At 42.2% G+C, this 18,921-nt stretch overlaps 1 protein-coding gene across 1 annotated transcript; it reads left to right on the forward strand.

The window, feature by feature from the left end:
- The first annotated feature begins 236 nt into the window (after nucleotides 1-236).
- Nucleotides 237-17,729, forward strand: FERMT3 (FERM domain containing kindlin 3). Its single transcript, XM_069968257.1, has 15 exons — nucleotides 237-590; nucleotides 4,676-4,846; nucleotides 6,015-6,248; nucleotides 6,329-6,454; nucleotides 6,857-7,028; nucleotides 8,882-8,984; nucleotides 9,307-9,414; nucleotides 14,474-14,605; nucleotides 14,781-14,830; nucleotides 14,933-15,057; nucleotides 15,504-15,610; nucleotides 15,692-15,904; nucleotides 15,996-16,120; nucleotides 16,490-16,631; nucleotides 17,357-17,729. The coding sequence occupies exons 2-15, from the start codon at nucleotides 4,687-4,689 to the stop codon at nucleotides 17,534-17,536; spliced, it is 1,977 nt and encodes a 658-aa protein (XP_069824358.1). The 5' UTR covers nucleotides 237-590; nucleotides 4,676-4,686; the 3' UTR covers nucleotides 17,537-17,729.
- Nucleotides 17,730-18,921: the final 1,192 nt, after the last annotated feature.

Consider the following 18,921-nt stretch of genomic DNA (forward strand, 5'->3'; position numbering starts at 1 on the left):
ATCTCTATAACATGTCCAAAGTTTTACATGCATACATCTTTACGTATGCATTAACTATACTGTAACGTTAAAATTCAGCAATTTGTCACTTGAGTTCCTGCTTAGTTGTATGTTACTCTGAGAATCAGTATTTCCACAAATAAAAGAGAAGTGATGGTTAGGGAGGAAACCAAAGAAGAGGAAGAAGAGGAGGGCAATGTAGACAGAGTAAATTCTACTACACAAAGATACAATTAGGAGAGTGAAACATATAAATGGACCGAGACACAGCAAAGTAGAATGATAATGGAATAGAGAACGGAGGGAAACAGTAGTATATAAAAATAATCTGTTAGTAAGGTAGGGTACAATAGAATAAGTGAGCGAAGCAAGAATAATGGCTACCAGTAGGTGGAGAAGAAAGCAATGAAGAGGAAACAGTGTAAATCTAGAGTGACAGGAAAGAGGACATCGCACAAGGGAGGGGACATCGCACAAGCGGTAGCAGTAACGTAGGAACTTCATAAGCTTTGTGCTACAGCTCTACCCAACAAAACAAGCAAGAATTTTAAAAAAATTCTAAGAATTATATCCAGAATCCAGGCAAGAAGGTAAGTCAACGTTCATTGTATGGCGGGAGGTCAGAAAGTATAACTACTAGTAATATAGCTGTTTGGAGGGTTTATGGTTATGGACAGAGCTATCATGGTCTTTTGAGAGAGTGACTATGCTGTCTACCCATAGAATGGAAACATTATTACTATTTTCTATTGTACATTTGCAACCTTTCAGTCTGTAAATTCTTATAAGTGGAGTTGGTTTTAGAGTGCACTGTATGCCGAAGACAAGGGGGATCACTTCTAGTTTGTCCTGACACATGGTTGTCTACAATTACGAGAACTTCACATGAAAGACTTACCTCCTATCATAGCAGTCTAGCAGATCAGAAAAATATCTTAATTTTCATTCTTTAGCAGAACTAGAAGAGATCTCTGCCCCTATGGTTTAATATTTATTTGCCTAAACAGATCTTTTTCTTGTATTTCCGTGACTGTTCAAAGTACCCATATTGCAGAACTCCACAGAATCCACAGAAAGTGAATACAAACATGTCTAGGCCAAATATCTGCCCTAAGATTAGAAATAAAGGAAATAATATAAGGGCAGATTAGATTGACCATGTGGTCTTTTATACCAAAGATCTTCTATGTCTCCATCCTTGGTTGTTATAGGCAACTTCTTATATTTTATTTTGCATTTTTATAATAAATCTACCTGAATGTTTGGTCTGCCAATCTCCTTCAACAATCCATAGAAGAGGACAGTGGTGGCCATGCTGCCTGATCAGAGCAGGTTGCATGTAGAATGGTATCAGTATTAGGTGGCAACCTGTACCAGGGCAGTGCCCAATATGTGTTTGACATCTGCTATGAAAGCCAACCTCTAACAATTCTTTATTATACACAGCTGTATGAAATGGTTCCAAAACTGCATCTATGGAAAACCTTTTTTTACAGAGCTGGTAACGCCAAAAGCGGTAAAAATGCAGAAACCAGAAACAGAGAGAATATTCTGAGGATTCTAAAAAAAAGGAATGCAATAAAAATGTTTCCAAAATGCCTTGTTGATGGGATTACAGTAATCCTATTACCAACACAAATGTAACATGTGACCGCTGCAGTTTTTAAGATGCAGCAAGGTCCTATTACGCAGAGCAATAATCTGCCGAATCTACTGATAATCTGCCAGACTATTGTTCTGTGTAATGATCATCGGCTGATAATGTTTTTTTGTCCTGACCTAAAATCATTGGCCGCCAACTGCGCATCACTACATGTAATAGCGATGTGCAGATGACAACTTTGTAAAGAAATTAATAAAATACATACCTATCTGTACACTTTATTATTTTACACTAAAGGAAAGAGCTACGTGGGCATATATATATATATACAGCCCTTGCTGCATGATTATCGAGCTGTGTGCTGATCGGGCTGTGTAATACGGCCTTTAGTTAGCAAAATTTGCTGTAGATCCAAAGTAAAAGTTGGCAGTTTAAAATGTGAATTACAGCTGGCAGACTCCTTTTAAAGGGGTACTCCGGGCTGGGGTTATTTTTAGGGTACGGCCGGGGAAGGGGTGGAAATAGAGGCCCGCCTCGGCCGATGAATAGCTGAGCTGCCTTGAGACGTCATGTCTCAAGCCGCAGCTCGGACCAGGGAGCGGCCGTGGGACGGAAGAACGTGCCGGCGCGATCTGGGACCCGGTGCTTGAATCAGGGAGGTAAGTGACTGTTGGCGTCTATTTCCACCCCTTCCCCGGCCATACCCTAAAAATAACCCCAGCTCGGAGTTCCTCTTTAAGTCTAAGTTCACACTTGCATTTTGACTATTATTTATAATGGAAGCTAAGATGCAGTGCTGAAACCACCATAGTCAGGTTTGTGACTTGGATGGGTAACTAGTGCTGCATGCTGTGCTAATTCTTACAGTTACAGCAGTGAAATGTTTCTATTACTTACTATTGGAAACTAATGGGGTAAAAACCACAATACAACTGCAATGCAACCTGATAAAAGAAGGTTCTGCTGGCCTATTAGGATATAGTCCTGGTGACAGGATTAGATTTCTGCTCATACGTACCTTTTACACTAACAGTCATGAAAACAGAATGGTCCCCCTGACTTGTTATTCTACAATAGCTGCACCTGCACACACTATCTGCATTGTATCCAGAGCTGCCAAGCCTTGTATTGTCTATGTAATATACATTTCCAAATGCTATAAGTACTACAGATTCTTAATGTAATCTCTAACCTTGCTTTGCAGGGAGTTACTGCCTTCATTATAGTACCCTGCAAGTACAATTCGCTGTACTTTCTTGTATTGGCACTGCCCTCTGCAAAGTGTGCAATACTCATGTTAGGAAATATAAGAATTTCCTGTAAAAGGTGCGGTCCTGTGTGTTCTTACAGCAATGTAGTAACTATCAATAAGATGCTGTGTCAGGCCAGTGGACACTCCTGACTCAAACTATAGTCAGACGACGGTCACAACTACACAGTATTCTAAATATATGATCAGAAAAAGCGTATGTTTCTTGTGATCAAAGACGTTTCCTTTTCCTGCTCACACATCTACTAGCTGAAAGCACAACACATTGGGCTTGTTCAGCCTAGTGTTGGGGGTACAGGCTTGGTTCACACCAACATCATTTTTTCCATTGTTCTGTTTTGTCTTAGCAGAACAACAAAAATAATGGTGGTGCTGAAACCCTGGCATGCAATTGACCCCAGTGGTGTATTCCAAACCATTTAGATGGTGTATGTGATGGAGATACCTGTAAATGAAGCCTTGAGCAGCAGATTCATATACAGTATATAGACTGTTTATAATGCTGATTGGCCTAACATAAAAAGTTTTCTGGTTATATGTAACTAAAGTCTTATTGTGTCATGAAGAGGAATTGAAACACAAAGTATATTGGGAAGTTACAAAAGGTTTCAATGTAAAGTTCTGTGCTGGCTGTCAGCAAATCTAAAGATTGGTATATACTGCTATGGCCAGAGGCAGAAGACCTGCTGTGATCATGAAGCCAACCTAAGCATCATGTATTCTTTCTTCCTATCTGGTTTTAGTTTCAAATTAATAAAAATATTTTCTATACCTTATTATGAGCGGCCATCTTCACTAAGCTGCTTTTAAAGAGGACCTGTCACCCCCCCCTGCTGGGGTGACAGGCTCCCGACCCCCCGTTACAGCCCCCTATACTCACCTGATCCCGCTTCCTGATCCGGTCGGGTCATGGAGATATGAGCGCCCGAAGCCCGGCGCGCGCTCACAGGAGAGTCCGATGCCCATAGAGAATGATGGAGCATCGGACTCCCCATTCATTCTCTATGAGCGTTGGACTCTCCTGTGAGCGCACGCGCCGGGCTTTGGGCGCTCATATCTCCGTGACCCGACCGGATCAGGAAGCGGGACCCGGCGGGATCAGGTGAGTATAGGGGGCTGTAATGGGGGGTCGGGAGCCTGTCACCCCGCCACGGGGGGTGACAGGTCTCCTTTAAATTGTAACTATTATTTGTAAAAATGTCTGACATGTCAGAGGTGTGTACTGGTGGGGGTCCAGGTGCTCAGACCCCCGACGACCCCCGAAGCACTCAGCAGCGTGCACTCTGCCCCTTCATCTCCACTATATAGAGATGAATTCTGTAGACTGCTAATACAAGCAAATGTGGACTGCACTACGACTGTGTATCAGTCGTGCTCGGCAATTCATTGACCACTATATAGAAGATAGCCATCCGTGCCACAACTAGGACCTGTGCTTTTTTTGCGGCATAGATTACAGCCCTGTACTCACATACAGATGTGAACGGGACTATTGAAATACATTGGTCCTATTTTCTGTCCCCTACTGCGGCTCTGCAATTGCAAACAGAACTACAGTCATGTGAATAGGGCCTTAGGCTACAGCCTAATAGGCCATTTCCTACAGCGAGACTAAAAGGGTGACATGTTTGTGGGTTGCTGTGATATTTAAGCTAAAGAACATCTGAAATTATTCTAATTAACGGCATACACTAAAAATACTTCTTTTTGTCATGAAATTTAAATGATCACAATAAGCTGTATAGAGACATGAATGAATACTTTATATGCCTTTAATTGAACGTATTAATATTTCTTTGAAGACTAGGTCAACATGGCCGGAATTCAGACCGCAAGTGGAGAATATATAGATTCCTCTTGGGAACTTCAAGTCTATGTTGAGGACCTAGGAGAAGAGTCAGACCCAATAACTCTCCGAGTGACTGGGGAACAACACATTGGGGGAGTCATGTTACAACTTGTAGATAAAATAGGTAATTTTCATCTGAAGTATCTCTCCTAGCAGTGTTGTTCACACATTTTACAGGTCCACTTCTGTGGTATCTGCTGAGTGTTCCTGTAATGTAATCTTCTTATTCCAGGCTTCTCTGTGGTTATTACTTCCTCCTATCCCTGTCAAGGCATGACACTTAAGACACAAAAATAACTTATTAGAGATGGGAAAGAGGAAGATGTTTTGCAAGTAGACACTGAAGAGGAGCAGAAGCTTCATGGACATTAATGGACACAGAATCAACGACAAAAAAATTAGGAACCCTTATATAAAAAATGATTCACCAAACATGTAGCACCCTCACACACAATACACAGGCGTCTCCCGACTGAATCCTAGGTAGATGAAACACCCTTGAGAAAGTGCTACCTATAAATCCTACAGAGCTGTGCAGTCATTATTAGGGCAATACATTCTGGTCATGTAGGTTTCATAGGGACTTACTGTCAGTCTTTCCTAAGCTGTAGATTTAAGTCTCTCCTAAGTTATAGATCTCTCTCCTTACTTTAAGTCTGCTTAGTAAATTCTTGCAGTCCAAATAAAATTAGAATTCTGGAACATCATTTCTTATAGCTCTGTGCTGTATCGTTCCTCTGTTATTCTTCCTAGAAATATATGAATAAATTGATAACCCAGTGGTACCATTTGGGATCATGTCCCTGCAAGATACATCCTACTGATAAGGGGAATAGTTACACCCAATTGTCAATTTAAATATGGATTTCAGGGAGGAATAACAGAGGCAAGAAAATATGTATGTTTGCATTTTAAACAACAAACAATCTGTCTGCCAGTGACATCAGTGGGAGTACAAGAACAAAAAACACATAAAAGAAATTGATACCAATTATAGATACAAATATTATCCATTGCTCTTGCCATTCTACACAGCATCATCAGATATATATCAACTAAAGTGGGCATATACAATCAACATGGTATATAGCATAACTGTCCAAACCTTCATATATTATCTCAATGTCCTCCAACTTCCTCATCTCAATTATTCTATTGAACATTCATACATCTCTCTAGACCACTATGCTATTGAATTCAACCAACCTGCATGGGGTTCCAACATAGATTTATATGTTCCTTACTGGGTAGAGCCGGGTTATGTAATCTTGAATCTCTTTTTTATAAAATAGGTATTGCCAAGGACTGGTCGGATCATGCTATATGGTGGAAGCAGAAGCGTCAGTGGTTGCTTAAAACTAACTGGGCATTGGACAAATATGGTATCCTGGCAGATGCTCTTCTCTACTTTATGCCCCAACACAAGCCAATCATCTTATCTTTGCCTAACCAGTGTTCACTTAGGATTCGTGTTTGCTTCTCCAGCACCACATTTAGCGCATGTTCTGAGGTCTGTAGGATACTGGGTAAGTGTCTGAAATCACTGGTTCTTGACAAATCCTTCGCGCTAGAATGAGCAAAAGATGAATTATTTCCTTTCTACCAGGTATCAGGAATCCAGAAGAACTTTCTTTCTTGAAAGCTCCAGAAGAACGGGAAAAGAAGAAAAAAAAAGAGAAGGACCAAGTGACGCAAGAGATCTTTGACATCACTTCCTTCCAGCCCACAGTTGGTAATGGACCACATACACCAATATGTTCATGCTGGGTTAAGGGGTCTTCTGGTTGCAGTATTTTTACACAATCTGACTCAATTCCCTGCCACTGCATGTCCAACTTCCTGTCCCCACTGGCCCATAGACAGTGAATAGAGTGGTGGCCAAGTATGAAAACTTAGGCTTCCTTCACTCAGGGGTGAGTGATCATTCTTATGATCAGCCAGGGTCTCAGTAGTAGGACCCCTATGTCACCTATTATGTGGACAGGGGATAACATTTAATCTTGGGATAACCCCTTAATATTGTTGTCACGTCTCCCACTTGGTTTATTCTCTTCTTTAACATCAATGACTTCTGCTTTCTCTTTCATTTGATCTTTCTATCTCCTAACTATACAACCTCCTTACTCGCTTACAGCCAGAGAGGGACAGGTACAGTATGGGGGAGTTCCACCCCACTTTATCGGTACTCCTGAGGGACAGGAATGTTACAAAGCCTTATCCGTCTGCCGGACCGGACTGACTCCTGAAGATATACAAAAAAGATACAAGCCAACTTCAGTGACTGATAAAACAGCGGTGCATGGCAGGTATGAAATGCAATACAGACAGAAATGCATTATCGCTTAGGTTGTTGTCATAGTCTATGTGCAAATAACCACAGGAACACCAAAGACATTTGAGGGATAATGTTATATTATCAGCATCTAAAGGTGAAGTCCGGCAATTTGAAAAACTTCACAGATGACAGGGGCAAAGGTAGAACATAATGAACCATCATAACTCACCTCTCCCTCTGCCCACGAAGTGCCAGTTCACATGCCCTGGACCCTCACCAGAAGGGATTTTACACCGATTTCCGATGAAGTCCCGACTCGTCTTGGATGATGGATTGTGCTCTTAGCCAATTGGTGACTGCAGCGGTGTCCCGTCCCAGTTACTGACTGGCTGAGCAGGCACAATCCAAGTGAGCAGCAACAGAGACAGCACTGATATGTGAAAAATCCTGTGACTTTATTCACACCCCCTTGCCCAAAGTTTCAGCTTTAATCTAGTCTTTCTCAGACATGAGGAAGGCAATATTAAAACCAAAACATTGCACTAGAGAGTGTGAATACAGTCATAGGACATCTCACATATCAGTGCTGTCTCTGTTGCATGGACTGTGTCCGGACGGAGTCCAGTCTGGTGAGGCATACATTTACCTATCTTGATACTGGTGCTGCTTATATGTTTTGGATTGGCTTAGAGGGCAGTCCATCTACCATGATGTCTGTGCAGGAGATCCCGGAGCAGCAATCTAGCGCTGCAACGGCATGGGGTGAAGTGAGTTGGGATTGTTTGTTATGTTCCCCCCTGTTGGATGAAATTTTTTTTCAAATCAAAGAAATTCTCCTTTAAGTATATTTAATATATTTATATTCTCTAGGCTGTATTTTTAATCCCTCTTATGCTCTGTATCATACTCATACTCTCACCATGAGATCCTTGTATTGTGCTGCATATTTTTTGATAGATCTGCACGAAAAATGTTGACGCTTGTGGAATCCCCCTGATGGGATATATTAGGGTCGAGTGCATAGGGCAGTATAAGCTGCAAATATGGGCCGGTCTAAAGTTCTCCATTGACTGGGAACCTTTCATCACTTATGGACTCTCCTGTATGAATTGTGGTATGAACTTCTTACACTATAGGCTGATCTCTCTTATACAATAACCTTTTTGTCAGAGAACTTGAATTATACATTGAATGAATTGCAGATGTAGGCCATGATGCATGTTACTTAGTACAAGCTCTTGAATGGAGTTTAGGGATATTTGCATAGTGAGCTGAAGTTCTTTGATTCTGTCCACTCTTTCAGTAGTGAGGATGAGGAAGGTCTATCATGAGATCACACAGTTCCTCTAAATGCATGCCTAATAAAGATTACAACCAGCCAGCTAATATATTCTCTGACAATAAAAAAATGGCATTTGTGCCATTAAATAGGAAGAGTCTAGTTTCTAGTTTCTAGAGGAGAGTCTGGGGGTTAAAAAGTTCTAAATTGGCCTGTATTTGGTTTGCCTGATATGTGGTGGAAGTCTCTCTTAGTAACGTCATTCAATTCATCAGCAGATGAGACGTTGGTTTGGAGGAAAATGTAGATGATTCTGGTTGGTGTCATCCTAGAAAAACAGAACTTTAACCATGTTGAATTAGTGGTGACGCTAATCGATGGTTCAGATATTGCTATAGCAACAGATGAGACTGATGGCGGTGTTTGGTACTTTTGTACTAGAAGTTGTACATGCCAACGACTATTGTCCTCTTAACCAATAGAATGCAGTTATATTCCATACAAAGACTACTGACCATTTGGAGATTTGTTCATATTGCACCCAGTTATCCTATACTATCCTATAAACTCTAGCTGTATTTACAACATTGTCTTCTTATACACAGGTGGCTTGATTCTTCCAAGTCTCTCATGCAGCAAGGAGTCCAGGAAGGGGATAGACTATGGCTTCAATTTAAATATTACACTTTTCATGACTTAGATCCAAAGGTGAGACAAAATATAACGCCTATAGATAATGTGTGCACCAATTTAAATGCATTATCGGTCACACATCACCTCCTTAGACAGGGAGATGTACGGCCAATAATGATAATTTATAAGGCCGAACAAAAAATTCATCGGCTGATCGCTGGCTATTATACACAGGCCGATTATCCGGTAAATTATTGTTTCTAGGAACATTCATTACCGATAATCGGCTGTGTAAAAAAGCCCTCCAGCAATGCTTTCCAAAAAACTGCAGGTTACAGAAAATCTACAAAGAGAAGGGAACAATACTGGGGTTAATTCATTAACATGTCTACCTCAGATGGATGCTGTACGGATGAACCTGCTGTTTGAGCAGGCGCGGTGGGCCGTTCTTTTAGAGGAAACAGAATGTACAGAAGAAGAGATGATGATGTTTGGTGCTTTACAGGTAACAGATATATTAGTTATCAATTTTTCGGTAATGGTCACATTTATTTTGCCTCATTACATCTTCACACAAGGAAATGCTCACTTAGCCAATCTGTGTCCTAGGTGGGTCAAATTCCCTAAGTGAAAGTTTCAAACCAAAATTTTGTTCAGCTCTCTTATATAAAGCCAGGCTTTCTTTCCACTCCTAAGGTGGGGTCACACATAGGATATTGTTAAAGAGGAACTATATCCACCTTCTGCTCAGTAACCAATGTTTGCTGTGCTGGTCTTCCTTTTACTGTCGGTCCAAATGTTTTTGAGCAATTTGATTAAGATCAAATATGCTAATCAGCTTCTTAAGAGCACTGGAGGCGTTCCTGGCCCCACAGAGCACCCCCTCGGACCGTCCACATACATATTTGTCGGGGGGTTGCTGTGTCCATTATAACGTATGGAGGGGGGAGGGGCCAAGGGGGATGAGTGAGCAGGAAGAGGAGAGAACCAGCACCTACAGTTTGGAGACTGTCTGGTCACAGAAAATGCTGGATTCAGACTGCTCTGTGTTTGTCTGGGAACTTGGTGTGCTGGCTCCTATACTGCCAACTGCAGGGCCTGGTTCTCTCCTCTTCCTGCTCACTTATCCCCCTTGCCCCCCTCCCCCAGACCACAATGGACACAGCAAACCCATCTTTACTGTGCTTCTCTGCGACAGATGGAAAGTGCAGGTGGAGGGGCCATTTGGCTAATAAAACCAATTATAGAGTTTTTCTATAATCGCTTGTACTATTCATCTTGCTTGGAGACCTCATTGTATGCAAACCTCAGACCCTGAATAAGAATATCTGTAAAACAGAGATGTACGTATGATGTTAGTTTATAGTTATAGTTAGTTCATAATCAGCCCAGGACTTAAGGACATATAATCAATAATGCAGAAAGCTCCTTATTTGTACTAATTGTGTGTAAATGGAGAAAACTCTTAAAGGGAACCTGTCACCCCCCTGTCACCCCCCGGGCTGCAGCGGCTGAGATCTCCGGGACCCGACCGAATCCAGAAGCGGAACCCGGCGGGATTAGGTAAGTATAGGGGGCTCTAACGGGGGGTCGGGAGCCTGTCACCCCGGCACGGGGGGTGACAGGTTCCCTTTAAGAGTTAACAGAGTTGTTGCATGTTTGAAGTGCTAGCATACATTCTGGCAACAAGCATAGGGCCTGCAGCGGGTGACTACCCTGTATGTCCATGTACCCTTTGACACCAGCAAGGATTCCTAGTATAGTGCAGAATGTATTGTGGTATGTGTTAATGCCACACCAACATCATTATTATTATTTATTTATAAAGCACCCTTAATTCCAGAGAGTTAGCATCTATGTCCTCTGAATGTAACATACAAATATGCTAAATATATATATATATATATATATATATATATATATATGTAGAACTTTATTGCTGCAGTTTTTATTAGCAATTAGGAATGCCGAATACATTGATCATTTTATCTATCCCTTGGTAGCAATAGGACATTCATTAAGTGGGAATGGTTCTGTTAAGACTTTATGTTCTATATAAATGCCATTATTCCCTCTTGAGTTAAGGATGCAATTCTGCACGGGTAATTAAGCCATCTTTCATTAATGTTTCCAAATCATCCTTACAATATAAGTGCTCGGCGTTCATTTAAAAAATGATCTGGAGTCTGGAAAGTAAATTGAATTTGAGAGGGAGAAAAGATGTATAACTGGAAGTGTTTCTCTACACAACCACTTCACACTTCAGAGGACACTACCATGGTATAACGGCCGTTATACCACATTCCACATGTCAGTAGAGAGAAGGGTCGGGCATGATGGATTTTCAATGTCCGCTCTATTGTTGTAAAAGGAATACGCTGGCACCAGAGGTGTCTAGCAGTGTCTTACTTTTCCCTTGACAAAGGAAATGCAAAAATGTTTGAACGTTCACGTTTATTGGAAATACAGGAGAGAGAAATGTCAGCTGACAGTTGTTCAAAATGTATGGGCACCTTAATACTTACTATAAACTTCTATAGTCTCTCTGAAGCCTGTCTGCCCCTGGCTCTTTCTAGCCACTCCTTCTCCATAGACTTCTATGGGCAGCTCGCTGAGCTGTTTTTCAGTAGGAATGATAAGTTTAGAAGGTGGGTCTGGCAGGAAATAGAAAAAGAGATGTTTTTCTCTGATAAGATATATTAATAAGTTTCTAATATTTGCTTGCACTATTGGTGTAGATAAAGTTGTTACAATGACACAGACCCTTTAAAGGGAATTTATCATTGTGTTAGTGCACACTAACCTGATTTATTCATGTAGTAGCTTATGTCACCCCGAATCCAATACCATTTTTCTTTTTAAAATCCAGTCTGCTCTTCTCAAGATATAGTTGTCTAAAGTTATTTTAGCTTTGTCCAGAGAACAGCCAAATGGATATTAAAAAGGAAAAAGGCATTGGAATAGGGTGATTTGGGCTACTACATGAATAAATCAGGTTAGTGTACACTAACACAATGATAAAGTAAATATTTTATACGGAGCCAAGTTTCTTCCACATCATGATGGAAGAAATTGCACAGGATTATTTGATTGCATAGGGTCTGTAGAGGACCTGCTTACAGTATAAATACCATGTAATCTTTTGTAAAGCAGAATAGCCGTGTAGTACTCGATAAAATCACTGGGTAAATGACATGATAAATCACTGTGGTGTACACCTTCTGTATAAATAGTGCTGCTCTTTATTTGAGTAGCAGTAACCTACTTGCAACTTGTACCCTTATAGCTAGACCATTGCATTGAGCACAAGACGGCAAGCTTAGTGTAACCTGGGAGAAGTGGAGAAGTGGATAAGTTGATAAGTGGATAACATACAGAATGTAACATAAAATCAAGAAAAACAACATGAATAACATAAATGACACTGGTACATAGGGAGACGTGACCATGGTATTTCGGGATACTCACGCTGCACCCACCAACCTTGCCCAATAAGCATTAGGAAAATGTGCAAGGGATCTCCACCCCAGACAGAAAGGAATGAACAACATTCCTCCTATTTCTTCTACAAGGGAGAGAAAAAGAAGAAAAAAGCGGGCACCGGCACCTCGTGTGATACCTCAATACACCAAGGATAAGGATTATGTGAGAAGGTGCTCACCTGGCCGCCACTTGGGCTTTGTGCATATCACCCCTCAACAGGGTACAAATCCGAATCCAGGGTCTTGTTTGGTGACAGTCCACTGTATAGGGGCCTACTACCTCTAGGGACTGCTGAGCTGACTGTACCAAAAACACAGGATGCTCCCAAAATAATGGGGCCCGTGGAGAGAATAAGTGAATAAAATAAAAAGAAATTAAGGTACTCTAGGTCAGCGCTGTCCGCAAAGAGAAGTGGCCAAAAGCTTGAATAAATGAATTTAATATGTTAAAAAAATATACTTAGTATAGCGCAAACATGATGCGTTTCGAAGACATACGTCCACTTCATCAGATAAAACAAAGTGCATGCACTTTGTTTTATCTGATGCACTTTGTGCATGCATGCACTTAGTGCATGCATGCACTTAGTTTTATCTGATGAAGAGGACGTATGTCTTCGAAACGCGTCATGTTTGTGCTATACTAAGTATATTTTTTTACTATATTAAATTCATTTATTCAAGCTTTTGGCCACTTCTCTGTGTGGATAGTGCTGACCTAGAGTACCTTAATTTCTTTTTATTTTATTCACTTATCCTATTTCTCACATATAGAATAGGAAAAGGTGAACAAATAACAAATTGGCTAACCTGGCCCATGCAGTAATGGTAACCAGAAACAATAAAGGGTTCTAGCCTGTCATAGCCAAAACAAAATCCCCTTCAGAAAGACAAGAGTAAATATAAGATTAAAATATTTTTGTGGATGTGGACTTTTATTCTGCTGCAAATGATAGCCTGGATGCATCTGTTGCCATGTGGTTTGTGTGGTTAGGGTCGCTTATAGTAACGTCTCTTCCTTTAACCAATGCACAGCTGCTGAAAACCATGTTCAGCTTCACCCTATACAACCACATGACTGCTGCAGCTAGTCAGACGATTTTAAGAAACTTTGTAATTGGGTTTATTAGACAAATATTCCATTATCTGCATTCAAAAAGACTTTCCCCAGGTCCCCCCCCCCCCTCCTCTCTCTCACTCACTGCTTATTATCAGGAAATCTAGACTCTTTTACATCAGTTGAGCCCTGTGTAACCTATGGTGCGGGGAGGGGGGAGGAGGGATGTTAGTCGCCAGCAGAGAACAAAGGATTGCACAGCGGAATCTGTGTGAAAGCCTTTATTCAGAGGTCAGAGAGGTCAGTGCTGACTTCAGAGGAGATAGCCCAGTGATGTAGCAGTAAATTAACTCTTTGTTGTCCTGTTTTGGTGCCTCATCTCCCTCAACCCCTCTCCTCTCCATAAGAGAACTAAGCTTCAAACTGCTTTTTCATGATAAAAATGCATTTTTCAGCTAATAAACCCAATTACACAATTTCTTAAAATTGCCTGTACTATTGATTTTCACAAAAAAATCATTCCCTATGCTGGCGTATTGTGAAGAAAGTACGCCAAATTTCTGTGCTGCTTTGGCCCATAGCAGGAGTTTGCATAATTCTTTTACACAAAACAGAGCTTTTAGAGTATAGTACTCAGGACAACACGTGTTCTTTCACAAAACAGGGCTTCTGGGCTATTAAAAGCTCAGTCATTGTGGGCAGAGAAGGAGCCTCCTATAGATATAGGCCCACTGTGATAAGGTATACAGACATTACACTGACTACAGCTAAAATCCGGGGCACTGAATCCACCTGTACAACAATATCGTCAAAGTAATAATGAAAAAAAAAGCAATAACAGTAAAGTCTGTTACAAGCAAGCCTTCCTATCAGGCTTTAATATCGTCATGTGCAGCTTACCTATTTCTTGGTGTGGTAGGGATACATTAAGGATCTGAATGAAGGTATAGGTATAAAATATGTTGGTATAGAGAAATATAATTTATGTAACATTTTACATGTATTTTTTCCTCTGGCTCCTCTAGTATCATGTGAACAAACTGTCAGTAACCTCGGACCCCATGCATTTGCCCCAAGACCCTGCTCTTCAGGACCTGGATGCGGCTCTGGCACATCTGGAGGTTAAACTAGAGGCTACTACTCCCAGTGAGGCTCTGGTATGCTAGCATAGTATTCATAATTCAGAGTTTCATAACCAGTGGCTTTCCAGGTGTCTTTAAAACCTTTAAATGGTAGTTTTGCAACAGCTGGAAAGCCACTGCCATAGAGATTAATCTAATGTGCCTCAATACAATATACAGTACTATGTTTATGGATCTTTCTCTTTGCCAGGAAAGAATTGAACTTGAACCAGAACTGCAGGAGAATCTGAAAGTTTTCAGGTGATTCCTTCCCACCTTATAGTCCGTCTTTATACAACATACACTGTATACTACTGTATACATGATGCATGTACACTATTAACTATTTAATGTTGTGCTTAGACCACGGAAAATGACCCTCAAAGGCTACAAACAGAATTGGGTGATGCTGAAAGGAACTAATGTGTCGTGTTATAAAAGTAAAGAAGAGGCCAGAGGAGAACCATTGATTCTACTGGCCTTGAAGGGTGAGTATTGGCAATGGTGATAAAGTGGATCATAATAATACATAGAAGTCATGTGCGGGAATAGCTAGGCTTTCTTTCACCCTGGGCAATAATTTATTATGAAGCCCTAGCCCTGTCAAATAATAAGAAACATCCCTATTACAATGATTACCATATACAGTATAACAATACAACATGGATTTGTAGCTATGTGACCCAATCATCAGTCTGTCCTGCCACCAGGTAGCTGCCTCGCTCTTTTCCATAATGCAGAATATATACAATAGTATATACCTCTTAGGTACACCATTGACCCATATCTGCTTGGAAAGAAGAGCCCTTCCATGTTCTCCTGGGCTGTTTAGAACCCACCCTGTATCATACTGCATTTGTCAGATTGTACAGGTAAATATAGGGATACAAGACTTATATTGCTGGAAATCACATGCCCGTAAACCTCTTTCCAGGATGTGAAGTCATTCCAGAGGTCGATATTGCTTCTCACAAGTTTTGTATTAAGCTAATAGTCCCGTCCCCAGAAGGAATGAATGAGGTTTACCTTCGATGTGAAGATGTAAGTATCACTCAGGTCCCAGAAATCACTATATTACAGGAACTAGAAACTAGACTAATACGATGTACCAATTGGTCTTAGGAGCAACAATATGCCCGCTGGATGGCTGGTTGTCGATTGGCAGCAAAAGGACGCACCATGAGTGACCCGTCTTACAATGGAGAAGTGCAGAGTATACTCTCCTTCCTGACTCTTCAGAAATCCAATGCGCAGGCCTCAGCTTCAGCAGCAGAGTCTATCAACATGCTCGCCCTGGTGTCGCCAAGATACCAGAAAAAGCTCAAACTGAAGCAGGTGGGGAGTTACATCCCGTAAGGTGGATGCATATTGTTCTCTGTTTTCTCTATTATATTTTGCTGAATACAGATTTATGTCATTTTCTCAGTTATCACCGCGTATACTGGAGGCCTACCAGAATATTGCCCAGCTTACTCTCATGGAAGCTAAACTGCGCTTTATACAGGACTGGCAATCTCTGCCTGACTTTGGAATCTCATACTTCCTTGTAAGGTTAGTGATTTTCTCCATTTGTCTGGTAGAAAAACATCATCAGTGTAAGGAGATGCCCCAAGCCCCAGCTAAGGTTTATCTATGTAAACATGAACATATAGCTTGGTGTACTGGGGAACCAAGGCTGATTGCTGAGCCCCACAACTGGCACTGAGAGTGGAGCTGAAATGTTCTCTACTCTAATCCTAGACTGCTGCTTGGTGGTCTTTTCATCTAGGACCCTGAAAAATTTGGCCTTTGGCAAATGCCCAGTTTGCCATTTCCATGTCCATTCTATCATCCCATTTATTGCTGTCGACCTTCTATATGCCTGAACAGTTTGATCATTCCCTTTCACCTATATATCATTTCCATACAAAAAAATTTCAGGTTCAAAGGAGCTCGTCGGGATGAGATCCTGGGCATTGCCAGCAACCGTTTAATAAGAATAGACCTGAATGTTGGAGATGTGGTGAAAACCTGGATGTACAGTAACATGAAGCAGTGGAATGTCAACTGGGATATCAGACAGGTAAGAGGATGCAAGATACATTGGCAGTGGGAGATATATAAATGATCCTACATCTGCTATAGACAGATATTGTAGGTGATAAAATTAAAACTAGTTGGAGAAACCTAGGAGTATAATAGGGCAGCAAAAAATTATTATAGATATATTCTGGTGCTAGTAGCAGACTTAAGTGCAAGTAAGGGTCCTTTTACACTAGAGGATTTCTCAGTCACGGCCAGCTGCAAACCTACAGCGATAAGCGAGGACGGCACTTATTTTTAGTGTCTTTGCACGGGACAAGAAATTGAGCGCCCCCGGCTGCACTAATGATCCTTGTATCATTTGTGCGCCCATGGAAACTGACAGAACGGATATACATATATCACTGATGTCAGTTTCCAGATCACACAGAAATACAAACTGATCAAACTGTGCAAAAGGCCCTTTACATATTTTACTTTTATATTTTATATTTATATTTTATTTTACTCTTTTCCACATTTTTCTTTTTATTGCTGTCAGCTCCTGGTTCTGTTTAGTGTATTCTGTTGCTGCATACCCGGTAAACAGCAGATGAACACAGTGCCTTCCCCCCCACTGATCAGATATTGATGGCCTTTCCTAAACATGAGGATCTGGAACACTTAAATGGAACTGGCTGACCTTGAGTTGGGAGGCTGGGGGAGAGGGGATTGCGGTTGACCTGTAATTCTTATTAATAATTTCCTTACTGGTTTGTATTTCAGGTGTCCATTGAATTCACTGAGAATATTAACGTTGCCTTTACCTGTGTTTCCGCTTCATGCAAAGTTGTTCATGAATACATTGGCGGCTACATCTTCATGTCTACACGGGCAAAAGATGGTGGCAAAGGCCTTAATGAAGAGTTGTTCCATAAACTTACTGGTGGCCATGAGGCTCTCTAGGAATTTAGTGACGCTCAGCAATTATTGTTTTCCATATAGTATAAGATGAGTCTGTACAGCCTGTAGTCACTCTAAGTAACAATCACAGACAGTATTCTCCAGGTTATATTTCTGACTAGCTGACAACATTCTCACCATACAGAAAAACATAAAGCTCTAAGCCATGAATCATTACCTCTGCCAGCAGGCTCACTTCCTCAAAAAAAATGTGACGTCACGTCTCAAGTGCACGTCTTCCGGCAGGGTCCAGCAGGGGGCCCATGTAGAAGTATAGACGACTATGTAGAAGTGCATTGCTCTCTCCCTCCGTCCCTCCCTCCCTCCCTTCCCGTGCTGGCAATGTACCCCCTCCCTCCCATCTCTGTCTCCCTCCCTGTCCCGTGCAGAGGGGTGAGCGATGCTTATCTGCCACTCACCCCGCTGCACCTCCTTCCAAGCCCTCCTATCCTCTATGACCCCCTGCGGCTCCGTACCCCGCCACCCGGTCCCGTACAGGGGCACTCACCCTACCACCTGGTCCCATTGGGGTTAGAGCTCCTGCGCCTCCTCCCGTCTTCCGTGTGCCCCTGAGATCCCCTCTGCACCTCATCGCTCACCCCGGCCGCTTGGTCCTGTTCGGGGTGAGCGCTCCGGCACCTCCTCTTGTCCCCTCTGTTCTCCTTATCCATCTTGTCATTCAGCCCCTGCAGCTCTGTGCCCCGCTGTGCCTCAGCGCTCATCCTGACTCTTGGTCCCGTGCAGGAGTGCTCACCTTGACAGGACCGAGAGGCGGATGATCGCTGAGGCACAGCGGGGCACAGAGCTGCAGGGGCTGAATGACAAGGAGAACAGAGGGGACAAGAGGAGGTGCCGGAGCGCTCACCCCGAACAGGAGCACGCAGCCGGGGTGAGCACCGAGGTGCAGAAGGGATCGCAGGGCACACGGAAGACAGGAGGAGGCGCAGGAGCTCTAACCCCAATGGGACCAGGTGGTAGGGTGAGTGCTCCTGTACGGGATCGGGCACGGAGCCGCAGGGGGTCATAGAGGATAGGAGGACACGGGCAGCGTCTTGGAAGGAGGTGCAGCGGGGTGAGCGGCAGATAAGCATCGCTCACTCATTCATAGGAGCCCCTGGCAGATAAAGCTCTCTAAAATTGCTTCATTTTATCTGTTGACAGTGTCACCTCAAGTGGGTAGAGTGCCCAACTGCCCTGAAGCTTTGCCTAGATGACACTGTCCACCGATGAAGTGAAGCGATTTTAGGGCAGTAAGAAGACGCAGACAAGTGTTAAACAGGTATATATCAAATGTGCAGCATCTAAGCTTGTGGATGGTGCGGAAAACCGCACATAGAGTATCGGGCTGACATCACTTTAAAGTTCTTAACACAAACACAGATGGCTGG

This window comes from Dendropsophus ebraccatus, chromosome 4 (genome assembly GCF_027789765.1).
Source record: "Dendropsophus ebraccatus isolate aDenEbr1 chromosome 4, aDenEbr1.pat, whole genome shotgun sequence".
Classification (NCBI taxonomy): domain Eukaryota; kingdom Metazoa; phylum Chordata; class Amphibia; order Anura; family Hylidae; genus Dendropsophus; species Dendropsophus ebraccatus.